General features: G+C 43.2%; 2 protein-coding genes across 10 annotated transcripts in view; both read left to right on the forward strand.

Annotated features, from left to right (window-relative positions):
* Positions 1-218: 218 nt before the first annotated feature.
* Positions 219-18,825, forward strand: LOC117746086 (kinesin-1 heavy chain). Its single transcript, XM_034554904.1, has 26 exons — positions 219-596; positions 4,854-4,941; positions 5,087-5,160; positions 5,271-5,375; positions 5,661-5,709; positions 6,250-6,305; positions 6,397-6,484; positions 6,602-6,726; positions 6,892-6,996; positions 8,181-8,326; positions 8,529-8,677; positions 9,011-9,198; positions 9,574-9,642; positions 11,383-11,589; positions 11,822-11,965; positions 12,175-12,363; positions 12,468-12,585; positions 13,005-13,060; positions 13,179-13,288; positions 13,502-13,603; positions 13,767-13,827; positions 14,163-14,234; positions 14,423-14,527; positions 14,680-14,896; positions 15,047-15,221; positions 15,955-18,825. The coding sequence occupies exons 1-26, from the start codon at positions 471-473 to the stop codon at positions 15,956-15,958; spliced, it is 2,928 nt and encodes a 975-aa protein (XP_034410795.1). The 5' UTR covers positions 219-470; the 3' UTR covers positions 15,959-18,825.
* Positions 18,826-19,972: 1,147 nt separating this feature from the next.
* LOC117746403 (rho GTPase-activating protein 12-like) overlaps positions 19,973-20,676 on the forward strand; it is a 46,542-nt gene continuing 45,838 nt past the window's right edge. For 7 of the 9 annotated variants that reach the window (XM_034555492.1, XM_034555495.1, XM_034555494.1 and 4 more), the window contains exon 1: positions 19,975-20,215. The gene's annotated coding sequence lies outside the window, so the exon portion shown is untranslated. Of the gene's footprint in view, positions 20,216-20,676 lie in introns of all 9 variants that reach the window. The other 2 variants (XM_034555493.1, XM_034555499.1) reach the window with 1 other exon arrangement.

Below are 20,676 nucleotides of genomic sequence, written 5' to 3' on the forward strand. Positions count from 1 at the left end.
TGCAAAAAAAAGATGAATGTTTTATATTATTTGTGTCTCGTGTGAAATAACCATTGTTATTGCTCTATTTGTATATGTTCATATATATTATGAATATAATGTTATTTATTTATGTTGTAAATATATATATATATATATATATATATATATATATATATATATATATATATATATATATATTTATTTTACAACAGCCGGACAGAGTGAGGAGGGGAGCGCCGGGGTGACGTCATCGTGATCCACATCCACAGCAGCAGGAGGGGCGAGGTGGCCGCTGATCCACCGGTATCATGGCTTCCTAAGATTGGAGAGGAAAAAACAAACAAGGATTTGTGTCGCATGCCCGACAGATTACCGCCCTTCCCAGCACCTTAGATCGGGACCGAGGAGCTCGGCCTCCCTCCCAAGGATTCAGGATACACACTTTTTATTTTTCCAATCGGTGAATTTCCATTCGTGAGCCGCGGAAGATGGCCGACCCGGCGGAGTGCACCATCAAAGTGATGTGCCGCTTCAGGCCCCTGAACAGCTCCGAGGTGGTCAGAGGCGACAGATACATCCCCAAGTTCCAAGGGGAAGAGGACGTTATAATCGCGGTGAGTCGTTTCGTGCCGACGGTCTTTAAACTGGCTCAATATGACGGAGCCCGCTGGGGACATCCAGCGGGCCGCCATCTTTGATTGTCTTGTAGCTCGTTAGCTAACCTGACCTGTTACCCTGCTGGCCCTCATCCGCTGAAAGACAACACCAACACATGTCGTTCGCACGAACAACTTCCCACTTATTCGGGCTCCACGTCACGGACGCTCGGCAGCAGCCTTTAAATTGACTTTTCCACGTGCCACTCGATTTGTTTCCTGGCGTAAAAATGTCACTTTTTGTGTACCTCCCCGTTGGCCTGTCACGGCTAGCGAGCTGTCATTCAACAAAGCCACCGACTTATTGGTTAAACATGTCGCCTGCATGCGCTGTGTACATACCGCGCTATTACCTCGACATGAATTGACAAGCAGCCGTGCATCTGTACCGATTGAGCTATTGATTATGTTGCGGTTTGCGTAACGTTAAACCAGCTTTGATTTAAGCTAGCTGGCTAACAAACGAGGAGGCCAGCTGGTAGGTGACAGATTAGCCGGCCTTGGCTAGCTGGGTGGTTTTAATTCTGTTGCCTAATTAAAGCTAACATTAGCTAGCCGACCAGCTGGTATCAATATATATTGAGTATGACATAATATAGAATAAGCCTCCATGACTTCCTTGACAATGATAATGTCATAATGATGTCATTGGGAGTGGAAATGTCAAATTATATGCAGCTTAGTGGTATTCTTTTTTTTTTTTTTCTGCTGTCCTTCAGTGACTGGACACTTTACAGTTAATAAGGCTCAACAAGTTGAACTGTACATAAAACAACTTTTTGTAAAGTCCATAATCTGTTTTCTTTTAAATGAGGACGTTTCAGGGTTGGGATCAAACCAGTTTGTTGTATTTGGTTCAATTAGTGGGACGGATGAAACACTTGATAGGGCTAATGTCCTGGGCACAGTTTCCACTGTGACAAACGAAGGAAGGAAGTGCCCTTTCTAATGCAGTGCCATTTGTTGATCCATTTTACTGAATCAACAAAGAATTTCTCCTGTGCTCAATTTGCAAATGATGTGCATCATAGATGTATGAAGTAGACAATGTTTTTAAATTACACAGTTTACTTAATGCAACCTGTGTTCATGCCATGGCGTGCCTCTACACTTCAGCATGTAAAAGGTCTCATGTCTTTACCTTATGACTCTACTAAATCGGGAGCATAACAACAGCATAAATCCCGGGCTGACATCCCAAGTTTGTACATGCTGAACATGCAAAAGCCAATGCTGTATAGTTTGACACATTAATCGTGGTTAAACATTAGTTCTCTTTTCGGACATTATCTTTTTTTCTCCGTGAACTTTGTGTCTTTATGTGCCCATGCTTTTAAAGAGTTTACTAGGCAATATAAACTGATCTTAAATTGCATTCACAAATTTCGGCTGACTTTGTTATGAATCACGTCCTCTTTGTAGTTAAAATGCTCATTTAAGTGGCGGAGTCATTTTATTGTCATACAAACCATGGAAGACTGTTGGTGCGGTGGTGACTTCTTGAACAGTTTTGCTGACACTATTTTGAGGTCTTTAACTAATAGCGGGTGTACTGCCCGTGCCCCTCAGGCATGATGTGACCCAGCCCAGTTCAGAGTGCCAGCCATAGTGCCAAAATACCAGTGCACATTGTGAAGGATGCAAGTGTTGCAGGCTAGAGCTTTGTAGGCTCTGCTGGTGCATCTACTCTGAGAAGTACAACACAAACGGCGCCCGTAAGCAGCATCGCAGGCCTCCTGGGTAATCCCGCTGTGTTTTCTCTCCTGGTAACCAGCTGTTCTACCAATCAGAGAAGGCAGTTGGGCAATCTCCCCGGGTGGGGAGGGCAATTATTGTGGCGATGTACTTTGCTTTGGAGACCCTCTTATCCAGGGTGACTGACTCACTTGGGTCATATTTGTATCCGTTTCTGAAACAATCAAGGGCGTGGACCCTGTGTTAGGGCTGAAGCCTCAACACCAGCGGTGAAGCTGACCTCATTGCGCCTTCTAAAGACGTCTAACAAAGCAGCCTCACTATTGCAGGCTATTCTAATGCCGCTTAGGTGCTCGCAGGTATGCTAGGAGATATTCCCCATCCCAGAGGTTATGTTCTCCTCGCTGTAGCCTCGCTTAAGTCTTGCCATCCTTTCGCTGGAATGGGAGAAGAGACAAAGTCTCCAAAAGAAGTGGCATGAATGTCGTGAGGAGTTTGGTTTGCCAGTGCAGCAGGTGAATTATTCATGCATCCTTTACATCCGTGTCAGTTTTGCACATAAAAGATACGGTCATGCTCCCATGTTTTGCTATCACATCTCTTGTTTACATACGTTTTTAGTGTAATGGTGGATTTGTGCCAAACCATAACAGGATTAGAGAGATAAGTAAAAGTGCTCATCATGCATTTAAACAAGTACATAACAGATATGCATTGCAACAGCAATTGACACCTGCTCTTTTCCTGCCAGCTGTGTACCAGGAAGCTTGGTTGTTAAAAAGACCAAGTTGATCAAACATGGACTATTTGCTTATTTTTTTTCAAATCCTATTAGAGTTCATGCATCACACAATAAGAACCATGTGGTTGCTTTAGAATAACCTTGGACTGTGTGTCACGGCCTCTCCTGAGTGGCTTAGCCTGGGCAAGCATCATCACAAAGCCATCAGGCAGCAGAGACGTGACAGGGCACTTATTCATACTTTAACAATGCGTTTCACTGTAATTACATTCTCGGCAAGTAATCCCATCTGACAGACGTGTAGGTAACGAGGCCAGTAGCACTAGTAACAATGAGGACTTTCAACTCTGGCTGTGCCATTGTTTGCTGACAGCGTCTGGCAGTCATGATAGTGGCTCAGGGCTCTTGTTCTGGACAGGGTTAATTCCCAGGATGTGGCTAGCTGGGCTGAATTATCAATGTCTTAAAATGCTGCTGCACCGGGCTGTTCTTTGGATGTGACCGTCGGTCAGAGTGGGCGGGGGGGGGGGGGGGGGGGGGGGGGATTATGAGACAGGGTGCAAATTGAGGACATCTCAGCTGTAGTAGTCTGAAAAGTTCTCGAACTCGTAAAGGTGTCTATATAGCTATTAATGCCGGGCAGTAACATGGTTGTGGTTTTACCTTGGGTTATGAATGTGTTTACATGTCCGAAACAAGTAAGCCAGAGTCGGTGGCGTCTCCAATGTGACGCCAGCTGCTTGTCGACATTCTCGGCCTTCTACTGCACTTACAGATGTTTTTAACGCTGAATCTATATCTAATCTTGTAACCTGGGCTATCGCATGAGACGGGGGATGTCTTGTTCTTAGATTCTTATTGCACCACAGTTGGAATCCCATCTGACAGGCTGGGACTTCAACCCTCCAAAGACAGCGTGGCATCTCAGTTGAACCTCAGATTTGCTTGTAGCATCAGTTTTTATTACCCTGCGGTTGCTCCCTTTGAATCCAGCTATTGCTTGTTGTGCTTTGAAGTTTTGACTCGCTCACAGAAAAGCGCAAATGGCATCACTCATGCTCGTTCGATGTAGACTGGCTCTTGAGCCAGTGGTAAAAGCTCAGACTCCAGTTTCGTTCATTGTGAATGCCGTGCCGAGATAATTCGAATGGGACGGGAGAAGTTGTTTTCAGGACTGCTAACTTAAAAAAAAAATGCTGTCAGCAGAGGATGATTTGGTCAGAAAGACCGTTTGGGAGCGTGGTGGTGGCAAGACTGACCATCTAACGCAGCGCCCATTGTTTGCTTCGAGCACGATCACCCCTCGTATTTAGCTTAATTTCTTGTCACCATCAACGTACCTCTCAGTTAAACTGACATGTTTTTAAAGTCTACGTAAAATTAGGGCTGAACTGTGTAACGTGTCAGTAGACCGCATGTATGTCGTCTTTTCTTTTTGTCAAGTTAGAGTTCCATCTTTATTTTTTTCCACCTCAGTAACGGCAGCAATCACTGCTCCATGCAATAATGATTCCAAACAAATAACTGCTTCCATTAAACATGCAGAATGCATAAAGTCCTTTTTTTCCAAAGGATTCTTTCCCTGGAAACACCGACCGGATGCTTGGTGCCGAACGACCATTAAACATTAGTTTTGTTAGTTGATGAATTTGCTGAAAGAAAGTAGCACGCACAGGATCGGTTGACAAAACAGATTATTGATTTGAATGACACGATGATGCTTTTGTTTTGGTCCTGTCGCCGGTATTCACTCACTTTTCTCCTTTTCTGTATTCCAGAGCAAACCGTACATGTACGACAAAGTGTTTCAGTCGAATACGACACAGGAACAAGTGTACAATGCCTGCGCCCAGAAAATCGTAAAAGGTGAGATCTCACTTTTTGATTTTATTTAGTGTGTTTTCACAAAATATACACTTTTTCTTTTAGGCACACGCACAATAAATGAACGTGACAACACCAGTGCGGCCTTTTTTCTTCTTCTTATAAACAAAAACCTTCTGTCTCGTAGATGTTCTGGAGGGATACAATGGGACAATATTTGCGTACGGGCAAACGTCATCTGGCAAAACACACACCATGGAGGTAAGGATGCCTTCTAAGAACTTCTTAAGAACATTTTCTAATCAAAACATTACGTTTTGAATAGAAGTCTTCACATCGTTGCATTTAATTTGTTCGCCCTCTGTCTGCAGGGGAATCTCCATGACACAGATGGAATGGGCATCATCCCCAGGATAGTTCAAGATATCTTCAACTATATCTATTCCATGGATGAAAACTTGGAGTTTCATATCAAAGTGAGTAGTGAGAATGGGCAAGCTGTTGAAACTGTGGGTGCATGCAACAAGTTGCACACTTCTTGTTTTGCAGTTTGCTATTACGAAGCATTTTTGTAGAGACAACAAAAGTGACGTTTGACATTGTCCTGTATTTGTTTGGCTGACTGTTTGTTCAACTCTACTTGTGCGATACAATAATGCTGATACATACCTCTATGTTTTTATGGTGCTGTCTTATCATTGAGAAAGCATCTAATCTCACAGGTGGATTGCCAAATGATGAGGTTCTTTCTCTGTTCACAGGTTTCGTATTTTGAAATTTACTTAGACAAGATCCGGGATCTGTTGGATGGTAAGTGTTGATAGTGCAGTGAACACCATCGCCCTCATGACGGTATTAACAGACGTGACAGAACGAGCTGCTGAAAGCCCGTGAAATGTTGACAGAATAAAAATGTTAGGAACATAACGGAGGGAGATGTTACCTGTGAACAGTGACTTTGTTGTTGTAAACATGACATTGTTTACCCCCTTCAATGGTGTCGAAATGAGCAGCAGAAACTTGTTTGTAACATTCTCTTGTTACCCAGTTCTTATGATGATGATTTTATAAACACAATGACTTGGTGATTGTTATATTTGATTGCAATTAACTTCAGTTAAACGAAAAATAAATTTGTTAAATGGAATAGAAGACTCGTTCTATTTTAATGTGTGAATATATATATATATATATATATATCATTCATTCATTCACACCAAGTCATCCAAATATCATAATTGGGAAACATTTTAGAATTAATGACACAAAATTGGAAGCATACACAGAGGTATAAACCGAATACATACTTTACAAGTCTATTTAAACGTTAAATATTTTCCTCATCTTCAGTGTCGAAGACCAATTTGTCGGTGCACGAAGACAAAAACCGAGTACCGTACGTCAAGGTGAGACTTAACTTCCTGCCACAAGCCAGGATTCTAGTAAAACCTGTTGGTGAAGGCCAATAATCAAGCCCCTTATTCTGCTTCTCTTCAGGGCTGCACGGAGAGATTTGTCTGCAGCCCGGACGAGGTCATGGATACAATCGATGAAGGCAAATCAAACCGACATGTAGCGGTTACAAGTAAGATGCCATCTTGTCGTTTTGTCACAAAGTCAGTGACTGTGTAGTTTTTTTCGCTTCCTTTTTTTTTGGAGGCCGATGCGTTTTAACCACGTGGATCTCGCGTCTCCTTTTCAGACATGAACGAGCACAGCTCCAGGAGTCACAGTATCTTCCTGATAAACGTCAAACAGGAGAACACTCAGACGGAGCATAAGCTCAGTGGCAAACTCTACCTGGTGGATCTGGCCGGCAGTGAAAAGGTACAGAGAACCCACCTGTCGGAGATATCTTCAACATGTGCATTCATTCATGGTGAAGTATTGTGTACATTGGTTGACCCATTCCCCCTGTATTGTCCACTTAGTGTCTCTGACTTGAACATTGAGCTGCACAACACTGTGTTGAGGTTTTTGCCTGGTTTCCAGGTCAGTAAAACGGGGGCAGAGGGAGCTTTGCTGGATGAAGCCAAAAACATCAACAAATCTCTGTCGTCTTTGGGAAACGTCATCTCTGCTCTGGCTGAAGGAACGGTGAGTAACTCCACCTTTTTTAAAGGAGAGGCATTTGTTGTTCTTTGGGTGTTCGTCTTTTAACCTGCACTCTATTCACTGTTCCCAAAGGAACTGAGCATTGTTTTCCAGAGTGTTTCTTTTAATGATTTGCGTTAGGAGTGGCATGTATTAATGTTATGCTATACATGCCAGCAGCATCACTGTGGACGTAATGGTGCCCTCGTGTGTGGTGTACTGGTCCAAGTTCATCGTGTGGGATAATAAAGTTAATCTGAACAATAAAGGATATTTACAAAAAGCTGTGGGTTTTCAGAGCAGAGCTTTCCGTTTTTAGGGGGAACATGTGTTGGTCGACACAGCCCCTAATTGAGGTTTATGTCTGAGCTTTAATCTTTACTTCAGATCATAATAAGATAACATTTGTTTAGTTTTTTTTTTTTCTAGCTTTTTCAGAAAGACAAATATTATATTTGTTATAACCTCGAGTGATGATTCTTTTTTTCTTTTTTTACCCCCAAATGTTTTATTGTATTAGGAATAATTAAAAGCCATTACTGTTAAAGTGACAGCCAGATGGGAAGTGTACTGTTTACCAGCTGCACAGCCTAAAGCAACACCAATGTTTTTATTAGTTATCTGCCTGTGAAAGTGCTTTTTTTTTCAATCATCTACAGGTCCTTTGTGTCGCAGAAATAACTTGAGCAGATAAGAACTTTCCTCGGAGCAATATGTGTTCATAGTGATTTCACACTTTTCACTTTAATCAACAATTGGTTTGTTCTTGGGCCCCTTCACTCTGTAAACAACCTGAGGGGTGGGGGGGGGGGGGGGGCTGAGATATATTAATGTTGGTCTAAAACAAATGAGCTATTGTGCAGAGATGTCTCACTCCTGACGAAGCCTTGCGGTGTCTAAAGAATTATTGCAGACTGCCTCAGCTGTTTGTATCCGGTTAACATTGAACTGCCGTCTAGGTTTGTTAAAGTGATGACAACTGTAACTGAAGACATCACATCCTGTGTGGCTCTGTGTTTGACATCATTTACATTCATTCATCCTAGGGTGTTTACCCCACCCCCCCCATGTCCTGATGCTAAAGCTCACTGTAAATCCACTAAAACTCTTTCCAAGGGTCGACCTCTCTAACCCGTGATGAGTTTGCATTGATTAAATGTTGCTGCGGTTGTTTTGTTGTGCACCAGGCCTACATCCCCTACAGAGACAGCAAGATGACCCGTATCCTGCAGGACTCGCTGGGTGGTAACTGTCGAACCACCATCATCATCTGCTGCTCGCCGTCCTCCTACAACGAGTGCGAAACCAAATCCACCCTCATGTTCGGACAAAGGTTTGTAGGCCAGTATGACGAATACCAGCCCCACTGCTGTATGTCATTTTCAGTTATGGGCAGCCATACATTATTCATAATAAAAATGGTGCCCGCTTGGTACATGTAGATATCTTTTTTCTTTTAAGGACTAATGGTGCATAAAATGTTCTTAAGATTCCTTTTTCAGTTGAATGAAACCTGTTTTTTCTTTATTTTTCAGAGCAAAGACCATCAAGAACACCGTCACGGTGAACGTCGAGCTGACGGCAGAGCAGTGGAAGCAGAAATATGAGCGGGAGAAGGAGAAGAACAAGACCCTGAGGAACACCGTCACCTGGTTGGAGAACGAGCTCAACCGCTGGAGGAACGGTGAGGAATCAGACTGCGTCCTAGTCCATTGTTTCATAAACGGAGTCCTCGCAGTCCTTTGGCGTTTGGATTCTGTGCGTTGCAGTTTTGGTTCCAATGCCAGGGACAGACCTGTAGCGAACATCGGGACCCTTCTTTGTATCGGGGGGCGGGCGTGTGTTAATGCATTAACACCTAGGAGTGCTCATTTTCTCTTTGAGGTTACTTCATATAATATAAAGCGCTTGTTTTGGTCTACGGAGCACCGAGGACAATTTACTCTCATACTTACTCTTACAAATAAAGCTCCTTACCCACACATACTTACCATGTGCGTGTGCGCTCCCACCTCAGGGGAAAGTGTGCCAGCGGATGAGCAGTTTGACAAGGAGAAGGCCAACGCCGAGGTGCAGGCCCTGGACAACATCATCAACGAGAAGCAGGCCTCCACGCCCAACGTGCCGGGGGTTCGCCTCACCGACGTGGAGAAGGACAAGTGTGAGGCCGAGGTGGCCAAGCTTTACAAACAGCTGGACGACAAGGTAAGCGAGAGGAAGAGATGTTTGCGACGGGTGTATGAATGGGGATTTGTAGACATGGATTTTCCTCATAAAATAGGAAAATGTCACTGTAGAAATTAAGAATGACAGGATGACATGCCGAAGAAACAAAAAAGTGATTAACACGAGTGAGTCCTTCAGACATTTCTCTGCCTCTGGTTTTCCGTCTAATTATTCATCCGTCTAATTATTCATTATTATAATAAAAGAAATTTGGTTTATCACGGGTTCAGCAGTCACTGTTTTCACAAATTCAAATATTTCCACGAGGAAAAAGTAAATAAAACAGTGTTCTTCTTATTTTGTTTATCGGTGGTCTGTCATCCTGGACCAACGTCTCTTTTTGTGTCTTCACAGGACGAGGAAATCAACCAGCAGAGCCAGCTGGCTGAGAAGCTGAAGCAACAGATGCTGGACCAGGATGAGGTGAGTCCTGGAGGTCCAACAGGTGCAGAGTGAACTCTCAGGGCCTTATTTAAACATCATGCAGCACAGGTATATTTTGCTCGTTAAGCAGCACATCATCTGGATGCAAAGTAAGGAACGAGGAACCAAGGGGTTGTTTTTAGTCTCTTTTGTTTGTGTTTTGTGCGTAACGTGAATTAAACAAATTAGCGTGTCATCTCCCTTTTCTTTTTTAAAAGCCAGGTGCACCTATACCTGGTTTATTGGCATTTAAATGGCGGTGATTCTTCGAGTTGGAGAATCAAAAACATTTTGAAAGGCTAAACATCAACAAAAAAGTTTTGGAAATTATTACATCTTGAAAGAAAAAAAAAATCTCTATCAACAGAATTGATAGACAGAAGAAACGTTCATTTAGGATTCAAATGTCAAAATTATGATTGAAGCTTTCTACTATTCACTACAGACCTGTAATTGGCTTTATATTTATACGTTCATATAGTGTTTCCTGATAAGGAGGGAAATCCATTTACTATCTCCCATTATTGACGGGGATGGTGCTGAACTGATGTAGCTGCGGCTTATTGTGGAGGAAGTGAAGGGTATTTGGTCCTGGATGGTGAACCCAATCCCGTCTCATAAGGCTGCATATGAGCAAATGCACCAATGGCATATTTAATCTGTGTCGGTGGCATTTGGGTGCAATGCCTGTCCAAGTGAGCTTTTGTCCCAACATTCCTCATCATATTATTATTATTATTACCAACAAGGAGTGCTGAGGGTCACTGCGGGTTGAGCAATACAGCGTTGTACTTAGTTTTACGCTATTGTCATCTGCTGACACTTTATCGGAGGAGGAGGAGGAGGAGGAGGAGGAGGAGGAGGAGGAGGAGGTGTGTGTGTGTGTGTGTGTGTGTGTGTGTGTGTGAAGCAGAGTACGTGCATTGTCAACCTGCTGATGTCAGTTTGCCGATGTGAGCACATCTTACTATTTGATTAGTATCTTTTATAAATAGCAGGAAATATTGTGCCATTGACGATGGAACAGGTTATTGTTGGTCAATGACGTGACCGCTTTGTGCCGCATCAAGATAGCAGCTCACTTCACCTCATTTACATTTGCTACTTGCACAGCGTGGGGGCTGGCAAGTAGCAAATGTAAAGGCGACGCAGCAGAGGAATTGGTGGCGAGCAACTTGAGAAGCCACGCCCTTAATTATGCCGACATTTAAGCTTCAATATAATTTGAATAAGATGAATTGTATAAAAGTTCAAAGTGATACGGGGATTTAAGGTATAGAAACCAGTACTGGGCTGTAGACATTATTGTTTCTGCTGTTTTGACCTGGAGGTCTGTTGGGGTTCATTGCTTTAGGAGTCTGCCTCAAGTGGCCATTTGAGGAACTCTCATCTTTTGGCACTCACATGTTGGCTTTCATTTCTCAGCACTAGAGGTTGCTGCTTGGTGCCCATTGTAAGTTTGGGCTCTAAATCTTTGTAATTTACGAGGTGGAAGGAAACGCACAAAGCGTTGGATTCACAATTTTATTTACGCTCGTCCTCTAATTTACTCACTGGTTTTTTTTAGTAGCAGACTTAATGTGCGTTTTGCACACTAAATACATGATAACATTACAAGACTGTACTGAAGTCCTTGTTTCGCTGATGTTCCGTCGGTCCTTTTCAGAACTACTGCATGAATCTATCAATTTTAAATGTTTACATTTTTAAATACAATCCACTTCTCTGCCCTGCTCGCAGCTTCTAGCCTCCTCCCGCCGCGATCACGAGAATCTTCAGGCGGAGCTGAACCGCCTGCAAGCGGAGAACGAGGCCTCCAAAGACGAGGTGAAGGAGGTGCTGCAGGCTCTGGAGGAGCTCGCCGTCAACTATGACCAGAAGAGCCAGGAGGTGGAGGACAAGACCAAGGAGTTTGAGGCCATCAGTGAGGAGCTCAGCCAGAAATCGGTGAGTCGGAGTCGGATATATCAGAGACATATATTCTCTTGAGTGTGTGTGTGTGTGTGTGAAAACAATAGCAGTGGTAAACTGTGTTCTCTGCCCCCACAGTTGTTTTTATTTATTTATTTCAGTATAGAAGAGCACAGTGTCTCAGAGAATGAAGACTGTCTCTCTCTCTCTCTCTCTCTCTCTCTCTCTCTCTCTCTCTCTCTCTCTCTCTCTCTCTCTCTCTCTGCAGTCCATCCTGTCGTCTCTGGACTCTGAGCTCCAGAAGCTGAAGGAGATGTCCAACCACCAGAAGAAGAGGGTGACCGAGATGATGTCGTCACTGCTCAAAGACCTTGCCGAGATTGGCATCGCCGTGGGCAGCAACGACATCAAGGTACTCGTTTGGCCCTGTGCGTGGTTACTATAGTAACAGTATTGGCTACAGAAGCTACACCGGCTTCTAGGAATTTAGAGGAAGAAGGAAAGATGTTGCAGTGAAACAAAAGGCTTCGAGCTCCGTGACTAACCACGATACATGTCTAGTACAATGTCAGGTCAGATATTCTGATGATCAAATACATTTACCCTCTTCCGCCTTTCCAGCAACACGAGGGCAGCGGCATGATAGATGAGGAGTTCACCGTGGCCCGTCTCTACATCAGTAAGATGAAGTCAGAGGTGAAGACCATGGCGAAGCGCTGCAAGCAGCTGGAGGGAACCCAGTCGGAGAGCAACAAGAAGATGGACGAGAACGAGAAGGAGCTGGCCGCCTGCCAGCTGCGCATCTCCCAGGTACGCAGGAACTAACCACAAGCACAAGACGCACCTGTCTGTGTGTGTGAAGCCTCATTAAGATCACATGCATTAACGCCTGTTTTATTTCCTCTGGTCTCCAGCATGAGGCTAAAATCAGGTCCCTGACTGAGTACCTGCAGAACGTGGAGCAGAAGAAGCGTCAGCTGGAGGAGAGCGTGGACTCTCTGAATGAGGAATTTGTCAAGCTCAGTGCTCAGGGTACGTCACTGTTCAGGGACGGAGCAAGAGCTCAAGCAGCAACGCTCACTTAAAGTCCACTTGAATGCTATCGGAGGCAATTAATCTGAAGAGGAGCTTTCGAATAAAAGTTAAATACCCTCTTTAACCTCAACATACTTATCCAACTGGGAAAACTTGACAGTACAGCAGAGCAAGTGCTAAAAAGTGGGCACAGGATTTAGCATGGCGAGTTTATGAAAGTCTAAATGTGTTGCACTCGGCACATTTTGGTTTATTTTTTTAATCGAATGATTTGACTCTAATAGAAACCAGAATTTCATTAAGAGACAAAACCGATAAGTGAAGTAATGATAGAAATAAAATATCTATCGTTGGGGTTTAGTGGTTACTACCGTCTCTGCATTCCTAACTTATGATAATGAAATTATGTTTTACAGAGAAAGTCCACGCTATGGAGAAAGAGAGTGAGATCCAGACTGCCAATGAAGTCAAGGTGTGTTCCTGAAATCCTAAATTCCTAAATCTAAAAGCCGAAATGTTGGACCTTTTTTTTTAAACTTTTTGTTATTTCTTTCTGTAAATTATTTTTGTTAAATGTGTATTTTGTTCAGGAAGCCGTGGATAAGCAGATCCACTCCCACCGTGAAGCTCATCACAAGCAGATCAGCAGCCTGAGAGACGAGCTGGACAACAAGGAGAAACTCATCACCGAGATGCAGGAGTAAGGCTCCCCTTTCTGTCAACAGGCTTTATTTAATGTCAAAACAAAGAGACCAAATGATATTCAGTATCAGGAAAACAATGTTTCAGAAATGTAGAGCTGCATAACAAATGGTAGAATATGATCAAACTAAAATGATACTCACGGTTTAAGCAGGTGTACAGATTCAGTCAGTGGGTTCACGTGAACATGATGCTCTGTCGTCTCTTCCAGTCTGAACCAGAAGATCATGCTGGAGCAGGAGAGGCTGAGAGTGGAGCACGAGAAGCTCAAATCCACCGACCAGGAGAAGAGCCGCAAGCTGCACGAGCTTACGTACGACACACACACACACACACACACACACACACACACACACACACACACACACACACACACCTGTGCACTGGTCACTGTTTTCACTCCGTTTATCAGCAGCATTGTGCAGTGTGCATTTCGTCAGATGTTTACTGTTTTTTTTTAATTTTTATTTGTTCAGGGTGATGCAGGACAGAAGGGAGCAGGCCAGACAGGACCTGAAGGGTCTGGAGGAGACAGTGGTGAGTTCATTTCAGATCAACTGCTTATTTAAGCACTTGTTGTGAGTCTTTTTCACATCAGATTGAAGGAGTTCCGTCCCTCTGCAAGTTTGATGCAATCGTTGAGCCGTCATACCGAGGCACAAATGAAGATATCAGAGCAATGTCCATTCGTTTTACAATAAATTCAATATAATTACAAGTTTAAGACGAGCATCAATATTGAGGTTTTAGAAATGTACAGTTCCTGTTTCATCTTAATGGGTGTATCTGCTGTGTTCAGTTCTGGGATCTCTGGTTCTTTCAGTCGCTCAATCTCAATCTGCTTTTACTTTTTCTTTTTTTTCCCATTCAAGGCCAAGGAGCTGCAGACGCTGCACAATTTGAGGAAGCTCTTTGTCCAGGACTTGGCTACCAGAGTGAAAAAGGTGAGCCACTGTGATTCTAGATGTTTATTGGCTGGTTGACAAAAATCTCTTCAAATGCAATGAGGGGAATTCTTCTTTTTTTTCTTTTATGAAATGACACAGCAGTTCTGCCACGAACAGCGACAAAGTTAGTTTGACTGATGATGTCACCATAAGTGCCCAATGCTTGTATTTTGTTCATCGTGCAGAGCGCTGAGATGGACTCGGACGACACAGGCGGCAGCGCAGCACAGAAACAGAAAATTTCCTTTCTTGAGAACAATCTTGAGCAGCTCACCAAGGTTCACAAACAGGTGGGATTTTGTTCTTCTTGCTCATCTTCTTTCTATCCCTCTCGTTTGCGCTACCTTCCCATCATTACCTTTTCATTACCTTTTTGCTCAATCGTGCTTCATCCACGGTTGGTGAAAGACGTGGTTTAACGCGACGCACATTTCCCCCGCAGCTGGTACGTGATAACGCAGACCTGCGCTGTGAGCTTCCGAAACTGGAAAAGCGTCTTCGTGCTACAGCTGAGCGGGTCAAGGCCCTGGAGTCTGCTCTGAAGGAGGCCAAGGAGAACGCAGCCCGCGACCGCAAGCGCTACCAGCAGGAAGTGGACCGCATCAAGGAGGCCGTCAGGGCCAAGAACATGGCCAGGAGGGGACACTCGGCCCAGATCGGTAAGAAGGGATGAGAAGGTTTTCTCGTGGCACGTCTCTGAGGAACTTCCTGTTGCGTCACCATTACACAGATAGTTTACATTTTAAGTTGTGCAAAAATCTCCCTGGCATCTCAACCAACCATCAATCTCCTCTTCCTCCACTCCCCAGCCAAGCCTATCCGGCCCGGGCAGCAGCCAGTGGCGTCTCCCACCCACCCCAACATCAACCGCAGTGGAGGAGGCTTTTACCAGAACAGCCAGACGGTGTCCATCAGGGGAGGCAGCGGCAGCGCCGTCGGTGCCGTCGGCGCCAGCAGCAGCAGCAGCAGCAAGCCCGACAAGAAGTAAGAATAAGACACCGCTCCTCCTTCTCAGGAGGCGATGTGATGCGATACGTAAGAGATGCAGGAACTAAAGAAGGAACCGGTTCTGGTGACCGTGATGACTTCATATTCTAGGGTTCTGGATGACGTATTATGAATTCTCTTCATTAAAGTCCCCACTTGGATTCTGGGTGGAGGCCATTGTTAGATTTTTTTATTTCTCTCCACTGTGAACCATCCAGTTCAGGCAAAATGTCATAAAATCAACACGAATGTCACTGAAGATCAGATTAGAGTTTCCATGAGTTCCCTTCTGTTTTAAGTTGCATTTTTATTGTGAGTGAAAGAACAAAAATAAGATATTAACTTTTGTTAAAACATGAAGTTGACCCAAAAAAAGTTACAATTTACACAACAATAAGAAAGAAATCAATACAGAAATTGAGTTGAGAAAAATCCAATAATAAAATACTTAATTTTATACTGAATATATATGTATGTTACCTCAGTAAGTATTGCTTTATTAAGTTTGGAATCCAGTTTTTTTTTTAGTTTTTTTTATGTGTATTTGTTGATATTCAGATATTGCTTGTGACACAGCAGCAGAAGCCGCCTCCTTTTTATTCTTTTCTTTTATTTGCGTTACTAAAATGAGTTTGACACATCTTGATGTAACCTGTCGGCTGCATGATGGATGGTGGCAGGAAGTGCGCGACCTTCACTAACGACCTCCTTTCTCTCCGCATATTTGCAGCTGAGGATCAACGGGATCGAAGGACGACACCACTGAAGAAGCCAATATCACCCCCCCGCCCGCCCGCCCCGACAACACGTCATTCCATAACAGCGAACGGGCTCCTCGTCGCTGCTTTGGAGCCCCGAAGGAGTTTCTGAATTATAAATATATATATATAAATATTCCTGGCCTGTACAGCTCCAGCCCCCCACACCTCCACCCACTCCCTCACTCCCCATTTCTCATCGTGACTTATCTCTTTTTCTCGTACTGGATATAATAAAAATAACGATATTAATTTAAAAAAGAAAAGACAACGCATTTAATTTCCAAAAAGAAAGATAATATTTGTATCCACCAAACGCAGTCGCGACGGGCGAAGCCAGCGAACACCTCAAATGTGTAACTTCGTTTTTGTTTTTGCACGTCGTCGTGCGAGTAGTTCTGCGCCGCGCCGTGCTGAATGTAGCAAGATCCCAAAAAAAAGAAAGAAGATTAACGAGCTAAAAGGAAAAAAAACTAAAAAAAGGAGACCCTGCCACGAGAACTAGCGTGACCCTTTAGGCTAACCCCTGTACATTTCATCTTATTGGTTGTGAACCACACTTTGTTCTCTGAATAGATTTTACATGCCACTTTCTAGGGGAGAAAAACAAAAAAATAACTACGAAAAAACTGTTTGGGTTTTGAATTGAGAAGGTGGCGTCGAGCACTACTGTTCTGTCCACTCTTGTACAGATGTAAAATTAGCACTGTTGCACACGCCTCCCCGTAGAGAGCGAGAGAGAGAGGGAGGGGTGGTAGAGAGAGGGAGCGAGAGAGATGTATGGGAACAGCCGAGGGGATGGACTACAGAGAAGGATGAAAAATTGAACAGTGCACTGTATGTATTTAACGAAATACCCGCGGAGGCCACTTATTTTATCTTTAAGTTAAAATGAAATCTATACTCGTTATTGGTGACTTCATAAGAAGGATGTAAAGAATGTAGGAAGGAAGGAAGGAAGGGGATGATCCGGTAAACACGACACACTTCCAGAAGTGTGCCCTTCTTTTTTCTTTTTTTTTTTAGCATAGCCCGTGCTGCGTAGCTAAATGTGCCGCTATTACTTCTTTTCATGTTGACGGGTGCCGTTTGTATTTCTGCACATTGGGGCACATAGTCTGCAGGCATGGAGACCGAGAAAAGCACACACACGAGGCTTGTCCTGTCCTAGCTGTCACTCACTCATCTCCAAAACTGTGTTTCTTTTTTTGTTGTTGTCGTAACTGTTTGATCCCTCGTATCATGATTTCTTTTCATGGGTGCCTCACCTCGCCTCTGTTTTTTTTTTGGGGGGGGGGGGTCTTACCTCCCTCTCACTCAGTTGTTGTTTCCACTAGATTTAGGACCTGTGACTGTATGTGCCCCTTTTTTTTTTTTGGGTTGTAAGTTTGCAGAAAACAATGTGTTATGCTGCGTTTTTATGTACTGTATCTCTTTCATTGTTCCATAGCTTTGTGTAGATGCTTGAACCGGGGGTGGGGGGTCAGTCGGGTAGGACCCTCGCTGCTGATCAGCCAGTCAGGAGAGCAGGGTGTCAAATTGCACAACGAGGGGTTTTATTTAACTAAATCTAGTCGGGGGGGGGGGGGGGGTTTAGGATTTATTTAGTGTTTTATTGTCTTTGTTGTGTTTTTAATTCCCACCACAGCTTGTTTTTTTTGTTCTCTTTTTTTTTTTTTTTTTTTTTTAACCCTGCGAAGCCCCACGACATCGGCAAAGAGCTCGTTGTGATTGTAACCCCAGCGTGACCGCACTCACATCTTGTGCAAGTGCAATACACTGTAAAAAAAACATACACTGTATATCAATCGACTGGCAGGTGTGATCACCCCTCCCCCTCCCCCTCCTTCTTTGTTGGCGTCTGATCCGCTTACTGGCCCTCGGTGTATTTTCTCAGCGAGGACTTCTGTCTTTGCTGTTTCGGGACTTTTCCTGGACCGCATCCAGGAAAAGTAAGAGCATTAGATCTGCTCCCGTACTCCACGGTGGACTCCCCGAGTGACACTTTACTATCTGTTGGATTCGTAGATGAAGACACAAGCTTTTTAGAACTACACTTTAAAGACACTTTCTCACTTCTACATGTTTGGGTTAGACTCGTGGAAGAAATCTAGTGTGAAAAGTGGGGAGGCGGGGTTAGATTTTGGCTTTTATCTGAAGATATCACACTAATCTTGTAGCAGGAAAGTCTGGTTTAATAGCACTTCTTCACGCTACCTGTATTCAGAAAAACACTCCATGTGGCTGTTTTTGTCTGGAGAGTAATAGAAGCTTCCAACATCCTGTAAATGGAACCGTTTGTTGACGGCTAATAATTTAAGTGGTCATAATTATTTTCTACAAGCTGCAGGGAGGCGTAGCTCCCCCGCATCTATGGCAGGACAGTGTTTGTGTGTCTCGAGATGGTTTATTCCCTCTGTGTAATCTTCAAGATTAGTTAAGACTTTGCAGCATGGACCTCAACATGTTTATCCTTTGACCTTCTACCCAAACTGGACATGAAATGGGGAGAAATAGTTCATACAAAAAAAAAAAGAAACCAGCAAAGAATAGTTGAGGTGCTATCTAAATTGGATCTTGCATTAATTCTAAAATTTGAAAAAAACAAAAGTGTAGCCACTTTTTTTATTACTGTGTAATAGTTGGTCTTTTCTTTTTTTTTTTTTTTTTTTAAGAGGACAGTTTTGAGGATCCATCAGTGGACAAGGTACTGGGTCATTCCTGGAGAACTGTGGCACAAATAGGGCTCTGATAACGACTGAGATGGGAAGTTCATGAGATCACAGTTTTGGATTGATTGCATGATGTAAATGTATGTGTGATTAAATAATTATGAGAAAACACTTGCATCGCCGTTTCTGTTTTTTCCCCCCCACTGCCATTACAACATAAACTCAAGCTTTCGATCTAGAAAACCTGTCTTCAAAATTGTAGTTTTAAATATTATTCCACCAGATTGAGAATTTCTTTTCCCCCACGTTTGCCACATGGTGAACATGCTATTTTCACGGTTTCCACTAGGGCCATTGCTGCTGGATTATGGAGCACTGCAGTGTTTTATTAAATAAATCCATATCAATGTTGTTGCCTGGACAAAATATAAACCAACACTGAAAGAAAAATCGAAAAAATATATACCTACTGTATATTTTTATAAATGTCGGGGGAAACATAAGCATTTCTGAACCAGAATGATGTAGGTTAAAATATACTTGGTGAAATTGGAAAATAATATTAATATATAATTTTGTTTTCTTACCGGTTCCTTACTTCCTGATTTGTAAAAATAATAAGATTAAAAAATATATATATTTTGTTTTTAATATTTAATCTTTTTATTCCAGACTAGACAACCGAGATGTAATATGTTCTGCAGGTTAGGGTGATATACTTTATACTTTATTTTTGGACAGAGCGAGCATAACTGTCTATTATTATAGACAGTTATAGGTATTTCTGCTTGGCTAAATCCGCTAGCCTATAGCGGCATAGCTTCACATTTAGTGTACAGACGTAAGATGATCACAACAAAGTGTGTCACAAATCAAACCTGGGTAATATTTAAGTGATGTGATTTACTGTCCATCGGTTGAGGGAAACCGTAAAGCAATTTAGCAAGTTATTATAAATATTAGTTGTTATAAATAGCAGTTCCATTGTATAACCATTGGGTGGCGCTGATTTCCTGTTTGCGTACCGTAAAACTCGAGGACTCGTCCCATAGAGTACAACATTAGACAGGAGTTCTCACTCTGAACGCTTTTAATGAATGAATGAAAACGCTTACAAAAACACAGCCACTAACTGTTTTTTCGACAGCAGTCGAATATCGAGTTTTAACAGTCGTTAGATCAATTTAAATAATTTCGCTTGCAATATTGGGGTCTTCTCGTGCGTTTGTAAAGGCAAAGTTTACACACAAACGGGCGTATATGTGAGTCAAGAGAGGTATCTCTGTCAAAATAGACGATCTTTGCTACAAAGGTAGTTGCCAAAGTTGCCGCGGGGCCACGGGAGCGAGCGCTGTTGTGGATTAACACCGGCCAGGAAAAGGAGCAGGACAGACGGGCACGAACCCGACAAGTAGGGACGCAGTTTCACACGGTGGTCGTTCGGTCGACGGGAAAGTTAACGGGGATTTTTTTTAATCTCACTCGGGCGCATTTTGGAGTTTGTTTAATTGTCCCCCCCACCCCCTCCTCTCCACGGAGTGTCTCGCGCCGGTAGAAGAAGGTACGTGAAGGTGCGGATGTTTTGGGACACCGAGGAATGTTGAGCAAGTGAGCTAATTAGCTAGTTAGCTAACGTTAGCCCTCTGTAAATCAAGTTAAGACCCCGGAACGTGAATATAACTATCAAGTTTAGACCCCGGAACGTGAATATGAGACTTTCACATTCCCCCTGCAATCGAAGAAAAGTACTTTTATCTCTATTTAAGTTCAGGAAGGAATGGCTCTGCGAATACCAGGAACTGTAAAGTTGAAGTAATCCCCCGTAGGAATACTAGCTAACGTGTATCTTTAAACCTAAATATTACTCACTCACGCCCACCCACGGTTTGTATGTCATTTTATATTTGTTATGTCCCATAAAGCTCGCTGACTTGGACCGAAGTGTTGCCTTCATTATTAACGTTGGCTGTCAGCAGTAACGTGGACCTGTCAGGGTGCAGCACAAGGCAGGTGACAGGTCGT

Source organism: Cyclopterus lumpus, chromosome 17 (assembly GCF_009769545.1).
Source record: "Cyclopterus lumpus isolate fCycLum1 chromosome 17, fCycLum1.pri, whole genome shotgun sequence".
Taxonomy (NCBI): domain Eukaryota; kingdom Metazoa; phylum Chordata; class Actinopteri; order Perciformes; family Cyclopteridae; genus Cyclopterus; species Cyclopterus lumpus.

What these genes read in the sequence shown, in the direction of transcription:
- LOC117746086 (XM_034554904.1), top strand. Translation starts at nt 471, where the DNA reads ATGGCCGACCCGGCGGAGTGCACCATCAAAGTGATGTGCCGCTTCAGG. An exon ending in ATCTGGCCGGCAGTGAAAAG is followed by an intron (nt 6,727 to 6,891) that starts GTACAGAGAACC and finishes CCTGGTTTCCAG; the next exon opens with GTCAGTAAAACGGGGGCAGA. An exon ending in AGGAGCTCAGCCAGAAATCG is followed by an intron (nt 11,590 to 11,821) that starts GTGAGTCGGAGT and finishes CTCTCTCTGCAG; the next exon opens with TCCATCCTGTCGTCTCTGGA.